This window comes from Pongo pygmaeus, chromosome 8 (genome assembly GCF_028885625.2).
Source record: "Pongo pygmaeus isolate AG05252 chromosome 8, NHGRI_mPonPyg2-v2.0_pri, whole genome shotgun sequence".
NCBI lineage: Eukaryota > Metazoa > Chordata > Mammalia > Primates > Hominidae > Pongo > Pongo pygmaeus.
Window position 1 is genome coordinate 56,596,370 of NC_072381.2, and position 20,878 is coordinate 56,617,247.

At 40.5% G+C, this 20,878-nt stretch overlaps 1 protein-coding gene across 5 annotated transcripts in view; it reads left to right on the forward strand.

Moving 5' to 3' along the window:
- Window positions 1-20,878, forward strand: part of GRID1 (glutamate ionotropic receptor delta type subunit 1) — a 791,530-nt gene that overhangs the window by 510,858 nt on the left and 259,794 nt on the right. For all 5 annotated transcript variants that reach the window (XM_054435979.2, XM_063669881.1, XM_054435978.2 and 2 more), the window contains 2 exons: window positions 141-302; window positions 1,716-1,835. In XM_054435979.2, coding sequence (XP_054291954.1) covers window positions 141-302; window positions 1,716-1,835 — 282 coding nt within the window. The remainder of the gene's footprint in view (window positions 1-140; window positions 303-1,715; window positions 1,836-20,878) is intronic.

Here is a 20,878-nt window from a genome sequence, read left to right on the forward strand (position 1 = left end):
AAAGCCAAGGATCTTGGCATAGATACTGGGCACCACAGCTTAGTGTTGGCATCCTGCATTCCTCCTCCTTTCTGTGGGTTTCTCCAAAGCTCTCTAGAAATGCACCTGTGGAAAGGGTTTTACTGCCTCTGTCTTTGCAGATCTCCAACCTCTATCTGTATGACAGTGTTCTGATGCTGGCCAACGCCTTTCACAGGAAGCTGGAGGACCGGAAGTGGCATAGCATGGCGAGCCTCAACTGCATACGGAAGTCCACTAAGCCGTGGAATGGTGGGAGGTCCATGCTGGATACCATCAAAAAGGTATGTGTGAGGGGGCACCCCCAACCTGGCCAAAGACAGGCCCCTTCTTATACCTTCACTGTATTCCCCTCTAGCAGCTGGCCTGAAGCTAGGCTTTGTGTGGCTGCCCCAGTAAGCCCCTCCCCATTCCTCTCTCCTTGTCACTCTTACTGTCCCAGCATCTGCAGGCCAGGTGAGCTGTGGTCCATGAATACATACTATCATTACTGTTTTCAATTTAATGTAAGAACTTCTGAGAAGTTGAGCAACTTGCCCTTGGCTGCAAGTAGGTATGAAATGGAGGCAGCTGCTTATCCTGTGTCTGCAAGGTACCCCTCTATGCAGAACACCACTCCCCAAGAAAGGAGTGCACCTGTATGTGCGCTTGTGATGTATCTCATGTGCTGAGGAGGGATACCGAATTAGAAAGCTGGATTTGAAGTGAATTGAGTAATTTATGGATGATTTGTTAGAGTGAATTCACTTTTAGAGGCTTCAAAAGAGCATTTAGGGAAATCCATAGTGTTAGGAGTTTAGTCACAATGAATTGCATGTGGTTTCAGTAGCAGGGAACATGCTTTAGTGTAGGTGAGAATCTACTGCAGCCCAGGGCAGAGCCAGGGCCCCTTCTGGGCCATGTGTTTCTGGGACTCTGTAGGCTCACAGGGACTATGAGAGATAAATCTTGATGAGAATCTCACCCTGGGCTTGGAGAGAGAAAGGTGCTCACCATGGCTCCCTCAGCCTCCTGCTGCCTCCTTCTCCTATGGAGCCCACTGAGCCAGTAGAGAGAGGCATGGAGACCACAGCCAGTCTATGCTGGATGCTGTGCTTTGTACATATGTTCTCCTTTAGTCTTTGTGGGTTCTATGATGTGGAGCTAATTAACTTCAGGCCAAAGCTGGGAGATGGGCAATGTGCCCCAGTTGGCATAGGTGGCAAAGCCAGGATCCAAGCTCGGGACCTGGCTGTGCCCTCTAATGCACGTTTGCTGCCCTGCAACTTACCATCATGTGTCTGATATGTCTCCTGTTGACCTTTGAATTTCCTCTTGGGTCAGGCTAAGGTGAGCCCCTGGAACTGATTGCAAGGGGAGGACTAAGCTTCAAGAGGGCAGGAACAAAAGCTGCCACTGTTTAATCTCATGGCTATCATGGTGCCTGGCACATAGCAGGGACTCTAAGCATATAGACGGTATGAATGACAGGGGCAAGCCTTAGGGATTTCTCCCATAAGCAAATGTCCTAGAAAGTACTTATCCTGCTCTGAGGGCCTAGGACCACCAGCCCGTCTTGTCCTCATTACAGCCTGTCCATGGTCTCAAGACTCTGATTGCTCCCTTCTTGGTGACCACTTCCTTGCTCCTCTTAGCCTTTGGGACTCCATCCTCTACCTTAACCAGATTTTCCAATGGGTTTTTCTCCTCTTCTGCAGGGCCACATCACTGGTCTCACTGGGGTGATGGAGTTTCGGGAGGACAGTTCGAATCCCTATGTCCAGTTTGAAATCCTTGGCACTACCTATAGTGAGACTTTTGGCAAAGACATGCGCAAGGTAAGCCTCAGGCTCCCTATTTTCCAATCTTCCTGCTATGGTGCCACCGAAGACAGCAACAGCTACAGGGTCCCTGGGCTCCCAGCAACTGTTAACTAGCACAGATATCCTCCCTCCTAGTCTCTCTCTGCTGATGCTACCATTGGGCTGGTGTTTATAGGGCGTGCTAGGGAGTAGGTACAGAGAGGTTTCCAAACAGAAATTGCCACTAATGGAGTCTCTTTGAGTAGAGCAGGGGTACCTGGTAACAACTGGGTCCTACTGCTTGGATCAGGGGGCTGCATGGAGGACAATGTGTTTTCTCAGAGCAGTGAAATCAGCCTGACCACAGGGACAAGTGTGAATTGTGGTTGAGGCAGGAGGCAGAGGTTACAGCCTGAGTGTCCTCCAGATCCAAGAGTGAGACAAGGCCACAAACAGAAAATGGAGCTGCAAGGAGGGTGGAAATTGGAAAATGCCAGAGGCCAGCGGAAAGATAAATGAGAGACAGACGAGTTGAACAACTCCACTGAGGTTTGGCTTTTTTATTTGGTGCTGGTGCTGGTGCAGGTGGCAGCCTGGGTCTTCCCAGTGATACTTTCCCTCTTCTTCCACCTCTTATGGGTGATCGAGAACAGTTTTTCAGGACTGTGGATAGTGGAGAGTGGCCTTTTATCCAGGGTGGGGATCCCCAAAGTTAAGTGGACCCATGACACCAAGAGTCTAACAGGGCTAGGACAAAGAGGCCAACATGGCAAGTAAGGGCTTGGAACAATTATCCAAGTGAAGGACCTTGGATGTGGTCACTGTGAGCCAATGTGGAGCTGATGGTGGGTATCCTGGTGTGGTCACTGGCTGGCTGTCCTGAGCCTGCCCAACTCCACTGGCTTGAATGCACTTCCAGAAATAGCCTGTACAGGAGAGGCCAGAGATGGGACTACTCATGGTGTAGATGGGCCACAGTGGCTTGGTCTTTTCCGGAAATAATGAAAGCATTGACTGATTGGCATGTACTCAGGCACAGCCTCATGTATTCACAGACATGCTGACACACACACACACACGTACACACTTCACACACTTCGAAGGAAGATGTCTCTACTAATGATGGTGCCTAGAGCATGAAGGACAGTCCTTGCAAGTAATGAACTCTCAGCAGGGGCTGGATAAGCCCTCAGCAAAGAGCCCTCTAGCCTGATGTCAGCATTGGCTAGGAGCAGTGGAAGGAGAGGCAAGGGCTAAGTGATGTTGGGGTACTGAGAATCTGGGTGGGGGAATTCTTTGGTTTTGCTCCTGAGGGCCAGGGTAGAAAGATGCATGTGTGGACTGGTGGAGGGTGTGAGAGCTGAGGAACAGGGAGGGAGCAGTGTAGAGCTCATCAGTGACAGATGGGGCAGAAGACAAGCTCCCCAGGGAGAGACTGGGATGGCCTGGGTCCATGTGTGATGGGGGGGGGCGGCGGGGGATTTTTAGCCCACTCTGATGGAGGAGAGAGTCATGGATTGGTCATATAAATAATTGAAGTTTCAATAATTTGTTGTGACACAATATCTGACATACATGGCTTGATGGCATTTTGGAGCTCAGAGGTTTGTTGGTGGCATCCTAGAGGGAGTCGGCTAGCAACTATTCTGTGACTTCCCATGTAGGGCCAGGGTGTGACCTGCGATGTCCAGGAAGCCAGGGCTGGCCTGTGATGTCTGTTAGGAATGCCCAAAGCTGTGAGACTTGGTGAGGGGATGGGGATGGGTGGTCAGCATTGGTCTGGGTCATGACCACAAGAGATATGGGCTTGCATTGGGACTCCCACCAGGTAAGGAGGGCTCTTTCAGTCACTCTGGTGTGAAAAAGCTTGCCAAGTATAGCTGGCTGCCGAATAACTGTTCACATCGACCACGGTCCTGGCACTTGCCTTCATCCCCAAGTCTTATTTTGAAGTTAGGTCCTGCCTGCCAGCTCCTTCCGTCCTTTGGTGGGAATGCCGGCTGTGGAGGTCCCCGCCTTGTCTCAAGCAGCTGACCCTCCAGTCCTGTGCCTGGCGTCAGGCTGGCCACCTCAGGTGCCTGAGAGAGGGGGAGGCACTATGTCCTCCACTTCCTGTTTCAGGTGTCTGGGCCTTCCACGTTGCCAAGGCGACGCACCTCAAAAACCCTGAAGCCGATGGGAGCTGGAATCTCTCAATATAAGGAGCTTTGAGCAGGAGGCCTGAATGTAATTGAGTTGGAAGGGAAGCTGATTTTCAAGTGGGCTTTATTTTAAAATGTATCTTTTTGTCATTTTAAAATCTGCCCTTAATAACTGCATATCCTAGTTGTTATCTGTCTGCCTAGCAGCTTATTGCTGCTAAGGGGAAGTTATCTGGAAAGCAGGGAGTGGGATTTACTGTAGCAAATGTTTGTGATTCAGGCCTAGGGTGCATTAAAGCAAGTCCGGGGGTTTCAGATGAACCAAGGAGAAGGGATTAGGACCATATCATGGGGGTAGGGCAGCATTTGAAGGCAGAGCTGAGTGGTGGTTTCGGATGGGAGACGGGGCTGTGAAGGGTGGGGCTGGGAAATCGGGGTAACTTAAAAATAAAGGACATTCACATAAGGGAGAAAAAAATTGAGGATGGGTGGCAAATTTGAGGGTAGGGTCCTGAGCTACACCAAAACAGTGCCAAGATCAGTCATCTAAGGAGTGCCCAAGGTCAGAGTCCAAGGGGTCGCAGCTCTCTTGGCCATGCAAGGTACACAGCTGCTAGAGGAGCCGACTGGGCAGACTCCTAGATCCTGTGATGCTGGGCAGGGGCAGCATTCCCTGCAAAGGTTATATATGTCATATATGAACAAAACCAGACACAGACTAAGCAGTTTCTTTAAGACTTAAACCAAGAGGAATCATTTAAATTAAGGAGCAAGATATTTTCTTAAATACCCTGGAGGGAAATCTCAGGGACGGTGAGTCACCCAGACATTTTAGATTAAGTGGCATCAAGAGACTGTAGATTACTCAGCCCCTTCACTGGAGGTAAGGAGTGGGTGATCGCCTTTCACTGCAGGGTGCTGGACAAATACTAATTCAATTATCTCATCCAGGAAGTGCTGAGCTTTGTATGGAAAAATCAAAGGTCTATGTCATCAGCTTGCTGTGTAACTACAAGCAAAATATTAATTGTCTGTTTTGTACTTTGAGCTGTCTGGCATGGGTCTGCCACCAGGGGAAAGTTTTCTGGAAACTCGTCCAGCTCTCACAGGCATTGGCCTGACATTTGTCTTGGGGGTGGGGGGTGGTATATGCTTCTTCTATCCTATTGGAGGCATGTTTTTTTCAGGGCTCAGAACTGTAACAGGACCTCCACAAATTTCTACTTGGCTTTGTTTCTCTTTGTTCAGACAGGAATCTCCAAAAGAGGATTCCATGAACGTGTCCATGTAAATGTCCTTAGCTCTGACAGATTGAGCTCTGACAGATCTGTCAGGGCCACCTGTAGTTAAGTTTCCAAAGGTGGGGTGTGTGGGAAGCTGCTGGGTGTAGGGAGCGGGCAGGAACTGTTAAGCATCCACAGTATCCAAAGGTGCATTGTACGTATGTTGTCTCATTGACCTGGGCCTTTGCTTTGCTCCTGGCTCTACCTCTCCTGAGTTTTTGCACAACTTCCCTTTTCTGAACCTTTGTTTCTTCAGAGGAAAGTTACAGGTAATATGAGCCTGCTTGTTGGATGGAGGGGTCAGTCAGTGTAATGACACTGTGCAGCACTTGGCAGTGAGAGCGTGCTCATATGGCACAGGGCATCAGCTTTGGGCAAATGGGACTGTGTGTTTTCTCTGAGCATATCTATCTCAGACTCCACAAGAGCAGAGAGGCACAGGAAGGCCTAAAACACAGCCTCCAGCCTGACAGTGCCCTAGACTATAGCTCCAAAGCCAAGGTCAGAGATGGGAGGCTCCCTCTTGCAGCCTTGAGCTGGTGCAGCTGGGATCACTCAGCCCTGTGTGGCAGGGCAGTGCCAAACTCCCCTTCCATGCCTGGCAGCAGATGTCCACTCCATATAAAGACCAAGGGCTGAGAGGAATCTGTGGAACTTCACCTCTGATAAGATTTTATTTTCAGGGCTGTTTTGGTGTTGGTGTAATCATTGCAAGAAGAAAAACATGGTTGTCTTTTTTTTCCTCCACAAGCATGACTTGCCCGGATAGGAACACTAGTTATAGCCCAGAGGAAACATTTCTCCATGACCTGATTGCTGAAGCTGTTCGCCTTTCTCCATCCTAATGGCACTGGTGTAGGGAACTCATTCTCTTCCACTGGGTCCCTTGTGCAGGAAAACCCTGGGAGAATTGGCAACTGCTCGCAGGCCCTTTGAACTTCATTTTCCGTGGGTGGCATCCACCCGATTCAGTGGCTCAGTGGAGGGCAGCGGCTGTCCTTGGGCAGGAGGGTGGGGGAGGTAGGCAGGAGCATCTGGACAGCTTGTGGCTTTGTTTTATGCCTTGCATCCTGGATGAGGGAGACCCTGATGTGGTGTGAGACAACACGGCTGTTTTCTTCTCCTTTCTAGAATGAAGTTAGGACCAAGAGAGGCTGAAAGAGTATTTTGTCCAGGGGGTCAAGCTTTACTCTGGCCCTACAAAGTCTGGTCAAGCAGGATCTTGCTGGGACCCAAATGTATTAAACAGTCATAGAAGCACATGTGCTGGTTGCAATAGGTGGGGAATTGGGGTCTGCACAGCTAAGTTTGGGAAACAGAGGCCCAGAGACTGGGGAGATGCATAGCACCAGCAAGCATGATGCTGTGCTGGGCTTGGAAGGCAGATTTCCTGGGAGTGAGGGGGCTTGGCAGAGGACCCAGAACATCATTTCTGAACTTGAGGTGATGCAGTTCTGTGACTCCCTGTCTCCCCTTCAGCTCACTTTCTGCTCCAACCTTCCCCAGCCAGCATTAGGGCATCACAGTCCCTTCCTGTTGGCTGGGAGCCTGCTGAATTGAAATTTCCACCACTGCCCTTGGCCCAGCCTCCCTGTTCCAGCGATTTCCCAGGGAAATGGAAGGGCCTCATTCTCCTTTACTAGTTTAAGACGCTTCTTCTAACTTCTCTGTCAATTCTGATTCTTCATAAAAGCTGGCTTTGGATGGGAATCAAATGCTCCCCTTGATGTTGCGTCCCTGGGAGAGCCTTGTGTCTGCTGATAATTCACTGAGTACTAACTGCTCTTTGTGCAGGGATTGCCACGCCATAGGACCCCAGTCCTCCCTGAGCTTGAAAGTGCATCATTAACATTCTCATGCAGATCTGCTACGCAGTGTTACAACTTGCCCCAAATTCTCGGGTTCAGAAGTTGTACGAGGTGAAGCCAGGTTGAAAAGGCTAACTCATAATGAAGTAGAAGCTGCCTTTACCTGGTTGCTCCAGCAGTTGGTGCTAGGAGCCTGGGAAGTGGGCACAACAGTGAGGAGGGGGATATGGGTGGAGGTGGGACTGGGAGGATCTAGTCTGAGGACTGTGCAGTGTCTCTATTAAGCTGCTCCCATAGAGACTTCTGGCTGTGCACAGTGAGTCGCAGAAGAGAAATAAACTGGAGTCTCTTCATGGATTAACATTCTTCCAGTGTATTTTCAAAGTAAAATGTCAACCGTTCTGAACCCTTGTGCAGAACTATTTTTGACAGAGCCAAAAACTGAAACAAACACTGCTGCTTCATCCCAGTAAAGAAATAAGGAAAAGATACAATCAAATATTTCATTTTAGGTAGTGTTTTATCAATACATACTCATTAAGAGTAGAATGTTCAGAAAACACAGATAAATGAAAAGAAGAACATAAAAGTCAGCTACAATGTTTAAACCAAGAATTAAATACTGTTAATGTTTCTGTTGTATTTTCTTGTTTTTTTTCTCCCTCCGTACATAGAGATCATGATATGTATATTTATCAAGTTGCTCTTTATTGTAATACATTTTATATCCTGACCTTCCTACTAAATGTTATATTGGGAATATCTCCTCATTTCTTTAACTATGCTTCACAACTATTATTTTTTCAGTGGAAATACATTACTCAACTTACAGGCAGCCATCATTTATTTCATCTTCCTATCTGATGAATATTTAGGTATTTTCACCACATTATTATAGAATAGTGTTGTCATGAACAGCTAAAATACATACAATCTTAATTATATCTATATTTATTTCCATACTATATTTTTTAAGAAGTAGAATTACCAGAACAAGAATAATAATTCTTTTGGGCTCCTAATGTACATGATACATATTTTCAAATTGATTATAGAAAGGCCTAATAACTTTCACATCCATGAGTAGTATATAAAGTCTATGTTATATCACATGCTAAAAAATATGGTTGATATTTATTAAACATTTTTGCTAGTTTGGTAGCAAGATGAAAAAGTGATATACTAAATTTGCATTTCTTGTGAGATTGTACATTTTAAAGTATAATTATTGGTCATTTGTATTTCACATTTTTGTAAATTATACCTCAGGTTCTTTGCACATTGTAAACTTGTATAACCTCTCTTTCAGAAAGGAATTAATAGTTGTTTGTGTTCAATATTTTGTTCCAATAAATAGTTTGCCTTTGAATTTAAAACTATTTTCACATACAGACATTAGAAAATGTATGTGGTCAAATAATTAGATTATTCATTTGCATTTTTTTTATATTTGTGTTTTTTAGAAACTTACACCCAATTCACAAAGTAGATACTGTTTACTCATACTTTCTTCCAGTTATTTTTGTGGCTTGATTTTTTTTCAACAAAATCTACCATCTAACTGGGATGGATTTGGGATAAATTGTGACATGATGGCCTAGCTTTTGCATTTTTTCACTAAATGGTTTCTGCTACCATTTATACAGCAGACCTTCATTTCCCTGTTGACTTGAATATCACCTTTTATTATAAGCTATATAAATTTGCGTATCTCCTCATTGATTTTTAGAAATTATTAATCATTTTTCTTTTTTCTCTGAGCTTTAATTTAATTCACATTGGTACATTTTCAGAATGTGGTGGCTTCAGGTAACAGAATGTCCACCTTAAGTGGATTAAACAGTAAGGAAGACTTACTATTTCACATTAAAGAGGACTGCAACTAGGAAGGCTTCAGGGTTGGCCAATTCAGACACTCACTGCTGAGCCCAAAGGCCCAGGTCTTTTTCATATCTCAACTTGGCTGTTCTCAGGGCATAGTCTTAATTTTTCTCATAATTTCAGAATGACTATGGCAGTTCAAACTGTCATACCCAGAAAGATAGCAGTAAGTAGAAGAAGAGTACTCTTTTTCTGTGTGTCTCCATTCTGTAAATGAAGAGCCTTTTCCTAGAAATTGGTCCTGGCTTATTGTGTTATTTTATATCATTTTGTTTTTTTGTTATAGCAGGTGAGGGTTTCCTGCTAGATGCATAGGTAACATTGGCAGAATTTCTCTCTCAGATGCTTGTGTTCAGCTTGTGTTAGGCTTGTGCTCTTTTCATAACATGGGAAAGAAATTGCTCATTCTTTTGTACTTGCATAGGCAGAGCTCTTGAACGCTGGAAAGAATTTGACTGTACAATTTTCTGGGCTAGCTGCTGGTTTTGGAGATACTACTTTTGTATCTTGGAAACTTTCTTTCCTGGTTTCTACATTTCATTTAATCATTTTAGCAATCTGCTTCACTGAAAGTCTTGCAGTTCACTGGAATTTTCAAATTCATTACTTACAGCTCTATATAGTACTTGTAAACAATTTAAAAAATACTGAGCTGTTGACATATCTCCCTCTTCATTCCTATTATTACATATTTGTGTTGTCTTGCTTTATTTTTTGATTAGACTTGACAGCAGTTTTTTCTATTGATTTTTTTCAAAGAACTAGGTCTAATTTGTTTAATCATGTTTTGTATTTTTTTCTGTCTGCCTGCTGCATAATAATTAGTTTTATTCTTATTTATGTATTACTTTTTGAGACACAGTCTCACTCTGTTGCCCAGGCTGGAGTGCAGTGGCACAATCATGGCTCACTGCAACCTCCGCCTCCTGTGTTCAAGTGATTCTTGTGCCTCAGGCCCACGAGTAGCTGGGACTATAGGCACATGCCACTATGCCTGGCTGATTTTAGTAGAGATGGAGTTTCACCATCCTGGTGATGCTGATTTCAAACTCCTAGCCTCAAGTGATCTGCCCCCTCAGTCTCCCAAAGTACTGGGATTATAGGTGTGAGCTACTGCACCTGGCCAATTTTATTGCTATTTTAAAAAACTTTTTATATGAGGTGGTAGATAATTTATTTTTATTCTTTCTTGTTTTGGAATGCCTTGTTTTATTCTGAATATAGTTGTGACTGAATTCTTAGTGGTTTTACTAATATAAACTGAAGTGTAACCCTTATACAGAAAAATGTCTAAATCTTACATGAATCACAGTGATTTTTCAAAAGTGAACATGTACATACAGACAACACTCACATCAAGGACCATCACCAGCACCCTCAGAGCTCTCCCCTGTGCACCCCTTTAGTCACCACACCCACCAGATGGAACCAGTCTTGATATCTAATGCCCTTAATTAGGTTTTTCCTGTTTTTAACTTGATATCAGTGATATCAAATGTTCCATACTCTCCCATTTTGTAGGTTGCCTGTTCACTCTGACGGTAGTTTCTTTTGCTATGCAGAAACTCTTTAGTTTAATTAGATCCCATTTGTCAATTTTGGCTTTTGTTGCCATTGCTTTTGGTGTTTTAGACATGAAGTCCTTGCCCATGCCTATGTCCTGAATGGTAATGCCTAGGTTTTCTTCTAGGGTTTTTATGGTTTTAGGTCTAACATTTAAGTCTTTAATCCATCTTGAATTAATTTTTGTATAAGGTGTAAGGAAGGGATTCAGTTTCAGCTTTCTACATATGGCTAGCCAGTTTTCCCAGCACCATTTATTAAATAGGGAATCCTTTCCCCATTGCTTGTTTTTCTCAGGTTTGTCAAAGATCAGATAGTTGTAGATATGCGGCGTTATGTAACTAACCTGTACATTGTGCACATGTACCCTAAAACTTAAAGTATAATAATAATAATAATAAAAATATTCCATAGTCTTTTGTATCTTACTTCTTTTGCTCACCATTATGTTAGTAAGATTCATTATTATTATTGTATGTAGTTTTAGATAATTCATTATTGGGTTTTACAAGGAAAGTTTTATTATCATACAGGTATAGAGAGGCCAACAAATCAGGGGACGACTGCCATTGAAAAGATAGGTTGTTACAGTTCCCCAGAGGGGCATGCGAAGCACACTAGACAGGGCCACAGGATCAGTCAGGAGGTGGAGGAAAACATGAGCAAGCTTCATACTTATTTTTCAAGACAGACTTGGTGATTCTTGACTCTTTGTATTTTCTTATACATTTTAAAATTAGATTTTTATTTTCCACAAAAAAATTTGGGATTTTGACTGAGATTGCCTTCACTCTTCATCAATTTGGGGAATGTTAATGTCTTACCAATATCGAGTAACCTAATTCATGAATATAGTATATCCCTCAATTTATTTATGGCTTCTTCAATTTCTCTCAGTAAAGTTTTGTAGTTTTCACTGTAGAGATTTGAATAATATTTGTTTGATTTATTCCTGGATATTGATTTATGATTATATGTAGTAAATTTCAAATTTATTTTTCTACTTGTTACTGTGTGTATCTAGAAATAGAATTGGGTTTGTATATCAAACTTATTTCTAGTGAACTAACTGTATTTGCTAGTTTACCTTTAGATTATTTTAGATTTTCTGTATACACAATCATGTCATCTATGACTAATAAAACTTCTGTATTTGCATTTCTAATTTTTTTTTTATTTCTTTCTCCTGTCTTGTTGCATTAGTTAGGGTCTTTAGTTCAAGTTAAATAGATGTAATAACAGTGGACATCTTTATTTTGTTCTTGATATCAGAAGATAATTTATAATAATTTATTCTTTAATATGTTTACTACATAATTTTGTTTGATGTTCTTTTTTCAGATTAAGAAAATTCCCTTGAATTCCTAGTCTACTAATAGTGTTATCAAGAATGAGTGTTACATTTATTTAAAGGCTATTTTGCATCTATCAAGATAATTATATAATTTTTATTCTTGCTCTTTCCTGTTAACATGATAAATTATGTTGATATATTCCGTTTTGTTGGTGCTCATTTCTCTTTATTGCACCAATACCATACCATGCTGTTATTATTATTTTATAGTATATTCCAATATTTGCTAAGTTTGATACCATCTAATTTCTCTTCCTTTTCAGAATATTTTATAATTAAATTTTTATTTTGAGTTGGTATAGATTTACATGCAGTTTTAATAAATAGTATAGAGAGATCCAGCATACCCTTTATTCAGTTTCCCCAATGGTAATATCTTGCGATACTGTTATGCAATAACACAATAAGGATACTGACATTGATACAACCTATGGATCTCATTCAGATCCACATTTTCCCAGTTTCATTTGTGTGTGTGTGTGTGTGTGTGTGTGTGTGTGTATTTAGTTGTATTCAGTATTTTCCTGTCTGAGCTGATATATCCCTTACCACATCCAACACACAGAATAGTTTTGTTACCAAGAAGATTCCTTCCCCATTTGCTCTTTTATGACCACATGGACCTAACTCATACCTCCCTGCCCTTCTTGTTCCTACCTCCTGATAACCATAATATTTTTTATTCTCCATTTCTAAAATTTTGTCATTTAAAAAATGTTATATATGTTGAATCTTACAGTATTGTAATTTTTATTGGCCTTTTCTAACTCTAGAAAAAAATGGCATAATTTTCTAGAGGTTCCATCAAAATTGTTGCATGTGTCAAGAGTTTCTCCCTTTTATTGTTGAGTATTATTTCAAAGAATGGATGCCTCACTATTTGTTTAACCATTCACCCACTGAAGAACACTGAATTATTTGCAGTTAGGGCAATTATGAATAAAGCCACTATGAGCATTTGTGTACAGGTTTTCTGGGATAAATGCCCAAGGGTGCAATTGCTGTGTCATATGGTAATTACATATGTAGTGTTAAAAAAATTACACCCAAACTGTTTTCCAGAGTAGCTGTACCATTTTATACTTCAGCCATGAAATGCATAAGAAAATGCCTCTTCAACCTCACCTGCATTTTGTGATATCACTATTTTTTATTTAATAATTGCACAGAGATATCTTACTGTGGCTTTACTTTGCACTTCACTGATGGTCGATAGTGTTGAAATTTTTTTATGTGCATGTTTGCCTATTTGCCATCTGGATCTCCTCTTTAGTGAAATGTCTGTCCAAGTGTTTTGCCTGTTTTTCTAAGACGATTGCTTATATTGTACTGTTGAGTTTTGAGAATTCTTTATATATTCTAGATACTAGTCTTTTATTGGATATATAGTTTGCAATCATTTTATTGCAATTTGTAATTGGCTTTTCCTTTTCTGTTGAGGATTTTTTGCAAAGCTAAAGTTTTACATTTTAGTGAGGCTAAGTGTATCAATTTTTCCTTTTATATATCATGATTTTGGTGTCAAGTCTAAGAATTCTTTGCCTATCCCTATATTCCAAAGATTTTTTCCTATTTTTTTAAAGTTTGATATTTTCATATTTTATATTTAAGTCTATAATCCATTTTGAATTAAGTATTTTAGACATTGTGAAGTTTAGGTTGAAGTTCATTTTTTTTTTTTTGCCTATAGGTATCCAATTGCCTCATCTCCATTTGTTTAAAAGACAGTCCATCCTCCATTGAATTGCTTTTGGACCTTTGCCATAAATCATTTTGGCATATTTGTGTGGGTCTATTTCTGGGTTCTCTAGTCTATCCCATTGATCAATGTGCCTATCTTTATGACCCTGTCTTGATTACCAAAACATTTTACACATTGTTGGGTTGTATTTGCTAAGACATTATGGGGGATATTGCTATTCTGAGTTCATGAGAATATTGAGGTGTAGGGTTTTTTTTTTTGTTTTTTTTTTTTTGCTGTTGTACTATCATTATCTGCTTTAGGCATCAGGGTAGTATTAGCCTCATAAAATATGTGGGAAAACACTTGTTTTTCATCTTTTGGAAGAGATTGTGTAGAATTTGGTTTTAATTCTTTAAATGTTTGATATAATACTCCAGTAAAATCATTATAGCCTGGGGATTTCTTTTACAGGAGCTCTTAAATTACAAATTAAATTTATCTAACAGTTATTGGGATTTTCAGATTATCTATTTCATCATGGTTGACTTCTGGTAGTTTGTCGGAAATAATTGGTCATTTCTTCTAACTTGTCAAATTTATGAGTGTAATGTTGTTTGTATTTTCTTTTATTGTTTAAATGGCTACAGCATCTGTAATAGTATCTCTTGTGTTATTCCTGACATTCGTGATTTGTCTTTTCTTTATTATTATTTTTGTTGGTCTTGTTAGAGGTTTATCAATTTTATTGATTTTTTTAAATTTTTATTTTAAGTTCAGGGATACATGTTCAGGTTTGTTACATATGTAAATGTGTGTCATGGGGGTTTGTTGTACAGATTATCTCATCACCCAGGTATTAAGCCTAGTACCCATTAGATATTTTTCTGCTCTTCTCCCTCATCCCATCCTCCACTCTCCAATAGGCCCCAGTGTGTGTTTCCCTCTATGTGTCCACGTGTTATCATTTCGCTGCCGCTTATAAGTGAGAACATACAGTATTTGATTTTCTGTTTCTATTCTGCTAAGGATAATGGCCTCCAGCTCCAACCATGTCCTTGCAAAGGACATGATCTTGTTCTTTTTTGTGGCTGCATAGTATTCTAGGGTATATATGTACCACATTTTCTTTATTCAGTCTAGCATTGATGGGCATTTAGGTTAATTCTATGTCTTTGATATTGTGAATTGTGCTCTAGTGAACATACACATGCATGTGTTTTTACAATGGAACAATTTATACTCTTGGGGTATATACCCACTAATGGGATTACTGGGTTGAATAGTATGTCTTTCTTTAGGTCTTTGAGGAATTGCTACACTGTCTTCCACAACGGTTGAACTAATTTACACTCCCACTAACAGTATATAAGTGTTCCCTTTTCTCCACAACCTTGCCATCATCTGTTATTTTTGACTTTTTCATAATAGCCATTTTGATTGGTGTGAGATGGTATCTCATTGTGCTTTTAATTTGCATTTCTTTAGTGATCAGTAATGTTGAGCTTTTTTTCATATTATTTTTGGCTACCTGTATGTCTTCTTTTGAAAAACATCTGTTCGTGTTCTTTGCCCATTTTTTAATGTTTTCTTTTTGATAAATTTGTTTAAGTTCCTTATAGATACTAAATATTAGACCTTTTTGAGATGCATAGTTTGCAAAAATTTTATCTCATTCTGTAGGTTGTCAGTTTACCCTATTGGTAGTTTCTTTTGCTTTGCAGAAGCTCTTTAGTTTAATTAGATCCCATTTGTCAATATTTGCTTTTGTTGCAATTGCTTTTGGCCTCTTTGTCATAAAATCTTTGTTCATACCTATGTCCTGAATGATATTGCCTAGGTTGTCTTAGAGAGTTTTTGTAGTTTTGGGCTTTACATATAAATTTTTAATCCATATTGAGTTAATTTTTGTATATGGTGAAAGGAAGGGGTCCAGTTTCTATCTGCATATGGCTAGCCGGTTATTCAAGGGCCATTTATTGAATAGGGAATTTTCCCTATCGCTTGTTTTTGTCAGGTTTGTTGAAGATCAGGTAGTTGTATGTGTGTGGACTTATTTATGCGTTCCCTTTTCTGTTCTTTTGGTATAGATGTCTGTTTTTGTACCAGTACCATGCTGATTTGGTTACTGTAGCCGTAGAGTATGGTTTGAAGTAGGGTACCCTGATGCCTCCAGCTTTGTTCTTTTTGCTTAGGATTGCCTTGGCTATTCAGGCTGTTTTTTGGTTCCATATGAATTTTAAAATGTTTTTTTCTAGTTCTGTGAAGAATCTCAATGGTAGATTAATAGGAATAACACTGAATCTATAAATTGCTTTGGGCAATATGGCCATTTTAACAATATTGATTCTTTCTATCCATGAGCATGAATTTTTTTTCATTTGTTAATGTCATCTCTGATTTCTGTGAGCAGTGTTTTGTAGTTCTCTTTGTAGAGATCTTTCACTTCCTTGGTTAGCTGTATTCCTTGGTATTTTATTCTTTTTGTGGCAATCGTGCGTGGGAGTATGTTCCTGATTTTGCTCTCTGCCTTACTGTGGTTGATGTATAGGAATGCTAGTGATTTTTGCACATTGATTTTTGTACCCTAAGACTTTGCTGAAGTTCTTTGTCAGTTTAAGAAACTTTTGATCAGAGTCTATGTGGTTTTCTAAATATAGGATCATATCATCTGCAGACAGGGATAGTTTGACTTCTTCTCCTCCTATTTGGATGCACTTTATTTCTTTCTCTTGTCTGATTGCCTTGGCCAGCAATTCCAATACTATGTTGAATAGAAGTGGTGAGAGAGGGCATCCTTGTCTTGTGCCAGTTTTCAAGGGGAATGCTTCCAGCCTTTGCCTATTCAGTAGGATGATGGCTGTGGGTTTTTTATATTTGGCTCTTATTATTTTGAGGTTCAAGGATATTGGTCTCAAATTTCCTTATTTGGTTGTATCTCTGCCAGGTTTTGGTATCAAGATGATGCTGGCCTCATAGAATGAGATAGGGAGGAGTCCCTTCTCCTCAATTTTTTAGAACAGTTTCAGTAGGAATAGTACCAGCTATTCTTAGTACCTCTGGTAGAATTCAGCTGTGAATCTCTCTGGTCTTAGGCTTTTGGGGTCGGTAGGCTATTTATTATGTCCTCAATTTCAGAGCTCGTTATTAGTCTGTTCAGGGTTTCAATTTCTTTGTGGTGCAGTCTTGGGAGGGTGTATGTGACACGAATTTATCCATTTCTTCTAGATTTCCTAGCTTATGTGCATAGAAATGTTCATAATATTCTCTGATGGTTGTTTGTAGTTCTGTGGAGTCAATGGTAATATGCTGCTTTTATTTCTGGTTGTGTTTATTTGAATTTTCTCTGTTTTCTTCTTTATTTGTCTAACTGGCAATCTATCTATTTTATTTTTTTTTTTCATAAAACCAGCTCCTGGATTCATTGATCTTTTGAGCAGTTTTCCTTCAGTTTAGCTTTGATTTTGGTTATTTCTTTTCTTCTGCTAGCTTTGAGATCTGTTTGCTTTTGGTTCTCTAGTTCTTTTAGTTGTGATGTTAGGTTGTTAACTTGAGATCTTTCTAAGCTTTTCATGTGGGCATTTAGTGCTATAAATTTCACGTTAACACTGCCTTAGTTGTGTCTCAGAGATTCTGGTACATTGTGTCTTTGTTTTATTAGTTTCAAATAACTTCTTGATTTCTGCTTTAATATTATTATTTACCAGAAAGTCATTCATACAATCCATGTAATTGGATGCTTTGGAGTGAGTTTATTTGTCTTGATTTCTAATTTAATTACACTGTGGTATGAGAGACTTATAATTTTGGTTCTTTTGCATTTGCTGATGAGTGTTTTACTTTGGATTATGTGGTCAATTGTAAAGTATGTGCCATGTGGCAATGAGAAGATGTTTGTTCTGTTGTTTTTGGGTAGAGAGGTCTGTAGATATCTATAAGTTCTATTTGATCCAGTGCTGAGTTCAGGTCCTAAATATCTTAATTTCCTCTCTCAGTGCTCTGTCTAATATTGTCAGTGGGGTGTTAAAGTCTCCCACTATTATTGTGTGGGAGTCTGAGTCTCTTTGAATGTCTCTAAGAACTTGCTTTATGAATCTTGGTGATCCTGTGTTGGATGGATATATATTTAGGATAGGTAGATCTTCTCACTGAATTGAACACTTTACCATTATGCAATGTACTTCTTTGTCTTTTTTTATCTTTATTGGTTTAAAGTCTGTTTTGTCAGAAACAAGGATTACAACCTCTGCTTTTTTCTGTTTTCCAATTGCTTGGTGGATTTCTTTCCTTTCTTTATTTTGAGCCTATGTGTGCACTGCATGTGAGATGGGTCTCTTGAAGACAGCATAACAATGGGTCTTGGTTCTTTATCCAGCTTGCCATGTGTGCTTAATTGTGGGCATTTAGATCATTTATATTTAAGGTTATTATTGATATGTGTGGATTTGATCTTGTCATCATTATGTTAGCTGGTTATTATGCAGACTTGTTTGTGTGGTTGCTTTATAGTGTCACTGGTCTGTGTACTTCAGTGTATTTTTGTAGCAGCTGGTAAATCTTTTTTTCCATATTTAGTGCTTCCTTCAAGAGCTCTTGTAAGGCAGTTCTGGTGGTAACAAATTCCTTCAGCATTTTCTTATCTGAAAATGCTTCTTTGCTAATGAAGCTTAGTTTGGCTGGGTATGAAATTCTGAGTTGGAATTTCTTTATTTAAGAATGTTGAATACCAGTGCCCAGTTTCTTCTGGCTTATAGGATTTCAGCTGAGAGTTCTGTTGTTAGTCTGATGAGCTTCCCTCTGTAGGTGACCTGGTCTGTTCCTCTAGCTACCTTTAACATTTTTTCTTTCATTTTAACCTTGGAGAATCTGATGATTATGTGTATTGGGGATGATCTTCTTGTGAACTATCTGACTGGGGTTCTCTACATTTCCTGAATTTGAATATTAGCTTCTCTAGCTAGGTTGGGGAAGTTCTCATGGATGATATCCTGGAATATATTTACCAAGTTGGTTCCATTCTCTGCGTCTCTTTCAGGTACACAAGTCAGTCATAGGTTTGGTCTCTTTACATAATCCCATATTTCTTGATGGTTTTGTTCATTTCTTTTTATTCATTTTTCTCTGTTTTTGTCTGCCTGTCTTATTTCAGAAAGGCAGTCTTCAGGCTTTGAGATTCTTTCCACCTTTTGGTCTCTTCTGCTATTAATACTTGTGATTGCATTATGAAATTCTTGTAGTGTTTTTTCAGCTCTATAAGGTCAGTTATGTTCTTCTCTAAACTGGGTATTTTGTCTGTCAGTTCCTGCAATGTATTATCATGATTTTTAGCTTCCTTACATTGGGTTTCAACCTACTCCTGTAGTTTCATTAGCTTTGTTCTTATCCACATTCTGAATTCTATTTCTGTCATTTCAGTCACTTCAGCCTCAGCCTGGTTCTGAACCCTTGCTGGAGAGATGATGTGGTCATTTGGAGGAAAGAAGACACTCTGGCTTGGAGTTTTCAGCATTCTTGTGCTGATTCTTTCTCATCTTTGTGAGCTTATCTACCTTCAATCTTTGAGGTTGCTGACCTCTGGATGTTTTTTTTTTTTTCCTTTTGTTCTATTTGATGACCCTGAGGACTTGATTATGGTATAAGGTGGATTCACTAACTTGCTTTATTTCTGGGAGATTTTCAGGGGCCAGTGCTCAGTTCCCAACTCCTGGACTGCATGCTCTAACTCTGGAGAACTTGTATTGGGCCCCAACTTTGTTCTCTGACTCCTAGAGGTTTGGAGTCCACTGTGCTGGGGATGCCAAGGTGCAACAGCTGCAACAGAGTGTTAGCATGTGTAGGGTGCCTGCCTCACTGTTGACATTCACCACAGTGGCAGAGGCAAGGCAGCTGGTAGTAGGAGGGGCCCTGATGGAGACTATGTGCACTGTTGTGCTGGAGGTGGAGTTGGTTTGGGACAAGGTGCTGGCTGGCATAGGTCTGGGTGCTTTCTTTGTGCCCCCATAAGCTAGAGATTGCTCAGGTTGTGGGAGGATCCCTTGTTCTCTGTGCAGCATTAGCACAAGTATGGGACACTAGTGGAGGCAGGGCTTGCTGGCTGTGTGCCATGAAGGCTTTGTCTGTAGTGACAGTTGGTGGTGGTGGGGGGACAAACTGCACTCCCACATGCTGGCAGGGCAAGTAAAGCAAAACCCACCTGTGCAGACACATGCTAACAATGTGATGTGTGGAGTTGCTGTGGGCTCAGGGGAAGCTTCAGTATGGGGAGGTGGCATGTGGGCTGGTGTGCAGCCACAGGAGCCACTTCACTGGAGCTCTCCACCTGTCAGGCTTGGTCCTCTGGCGCAGAAGCTATGGTGTGTGCTGCCAGGGCATCTGACGCTGCCTTAGAAGCAGGCATGGTGATGCTGGGGCTCCAGGAGAGGTAATCAGGCCAAGGAATGCTCAGGTTGGACCAGTCCTGTTTGATGTGCAAGACCACCCTACAGAGATCAAGTCTGACAGTTCCCCTAAAGCTAAAGTCTCTTATTTAGGAGCAAGTTGAGCCTAGGGGGATAGCTGTACCTGGCCATGCTCCACTACAGCTGCACCTATACCAAACCCTCTCTACTCTACATCAGCTGGCTGCTGCCCCACCACTTCTCTAATCAGCTGTCCCTGCTATCTCAAGTGTCTGTGATGGTCAAGGGGTCCTCTCCTGCCTGGGATCCAGAGGCCTGTGGTGAGAGTGGGTTGCTCCTTGCCAGTTCAATTCTTCCATTCCCCTAGAACTGTTGTAGGTCAAAAATGAATCCCAGTGCTCAGTAGCCCTTGTGGGGTTCACAGTTTTCTCCCTCTTCAATCTAGCTTCTGTGTCTTTCCTGCATCCACTCTCGGTGCCTTCCCTCTGAAGATATGTTAAAAGCATACCAGTCATTTCCGTCCCTCCATGGGAGCTATTCCACTTGTCTACATCTAGTTGGTCATCTTCTCCTCCCCTCCTTTATTGATTTTTTGAAGAACAATATTTTGTTTCATTTTAAAAGTTATATTTCTATTTTCAATTTTAATAATTTCTGCTCTCATCTTTTTTTATTTCTGCTTGCTCTTAATTTATTTTGTTTTTTTTTACTCCTTGAAGTAGAACCTTAGATTATTTGAGACATTTACGTTTTTCTAATGTAAGCTTTTAGTGCTATAAATTTTCCTATTAGAACTATTTGGCTGCATTTTACATAATTTAATATGTTGCATTTCATTTATATTCAATTCTATATATTTTCTAAAAATTTCCTTTGAAATTTGCTATTTGATTTATGGCTTAGGTTTAAACTTTATTGTTACTTTCCACACGTTTAAGGATCATCCTTTTGTTTTTCTCTTATTGAATTC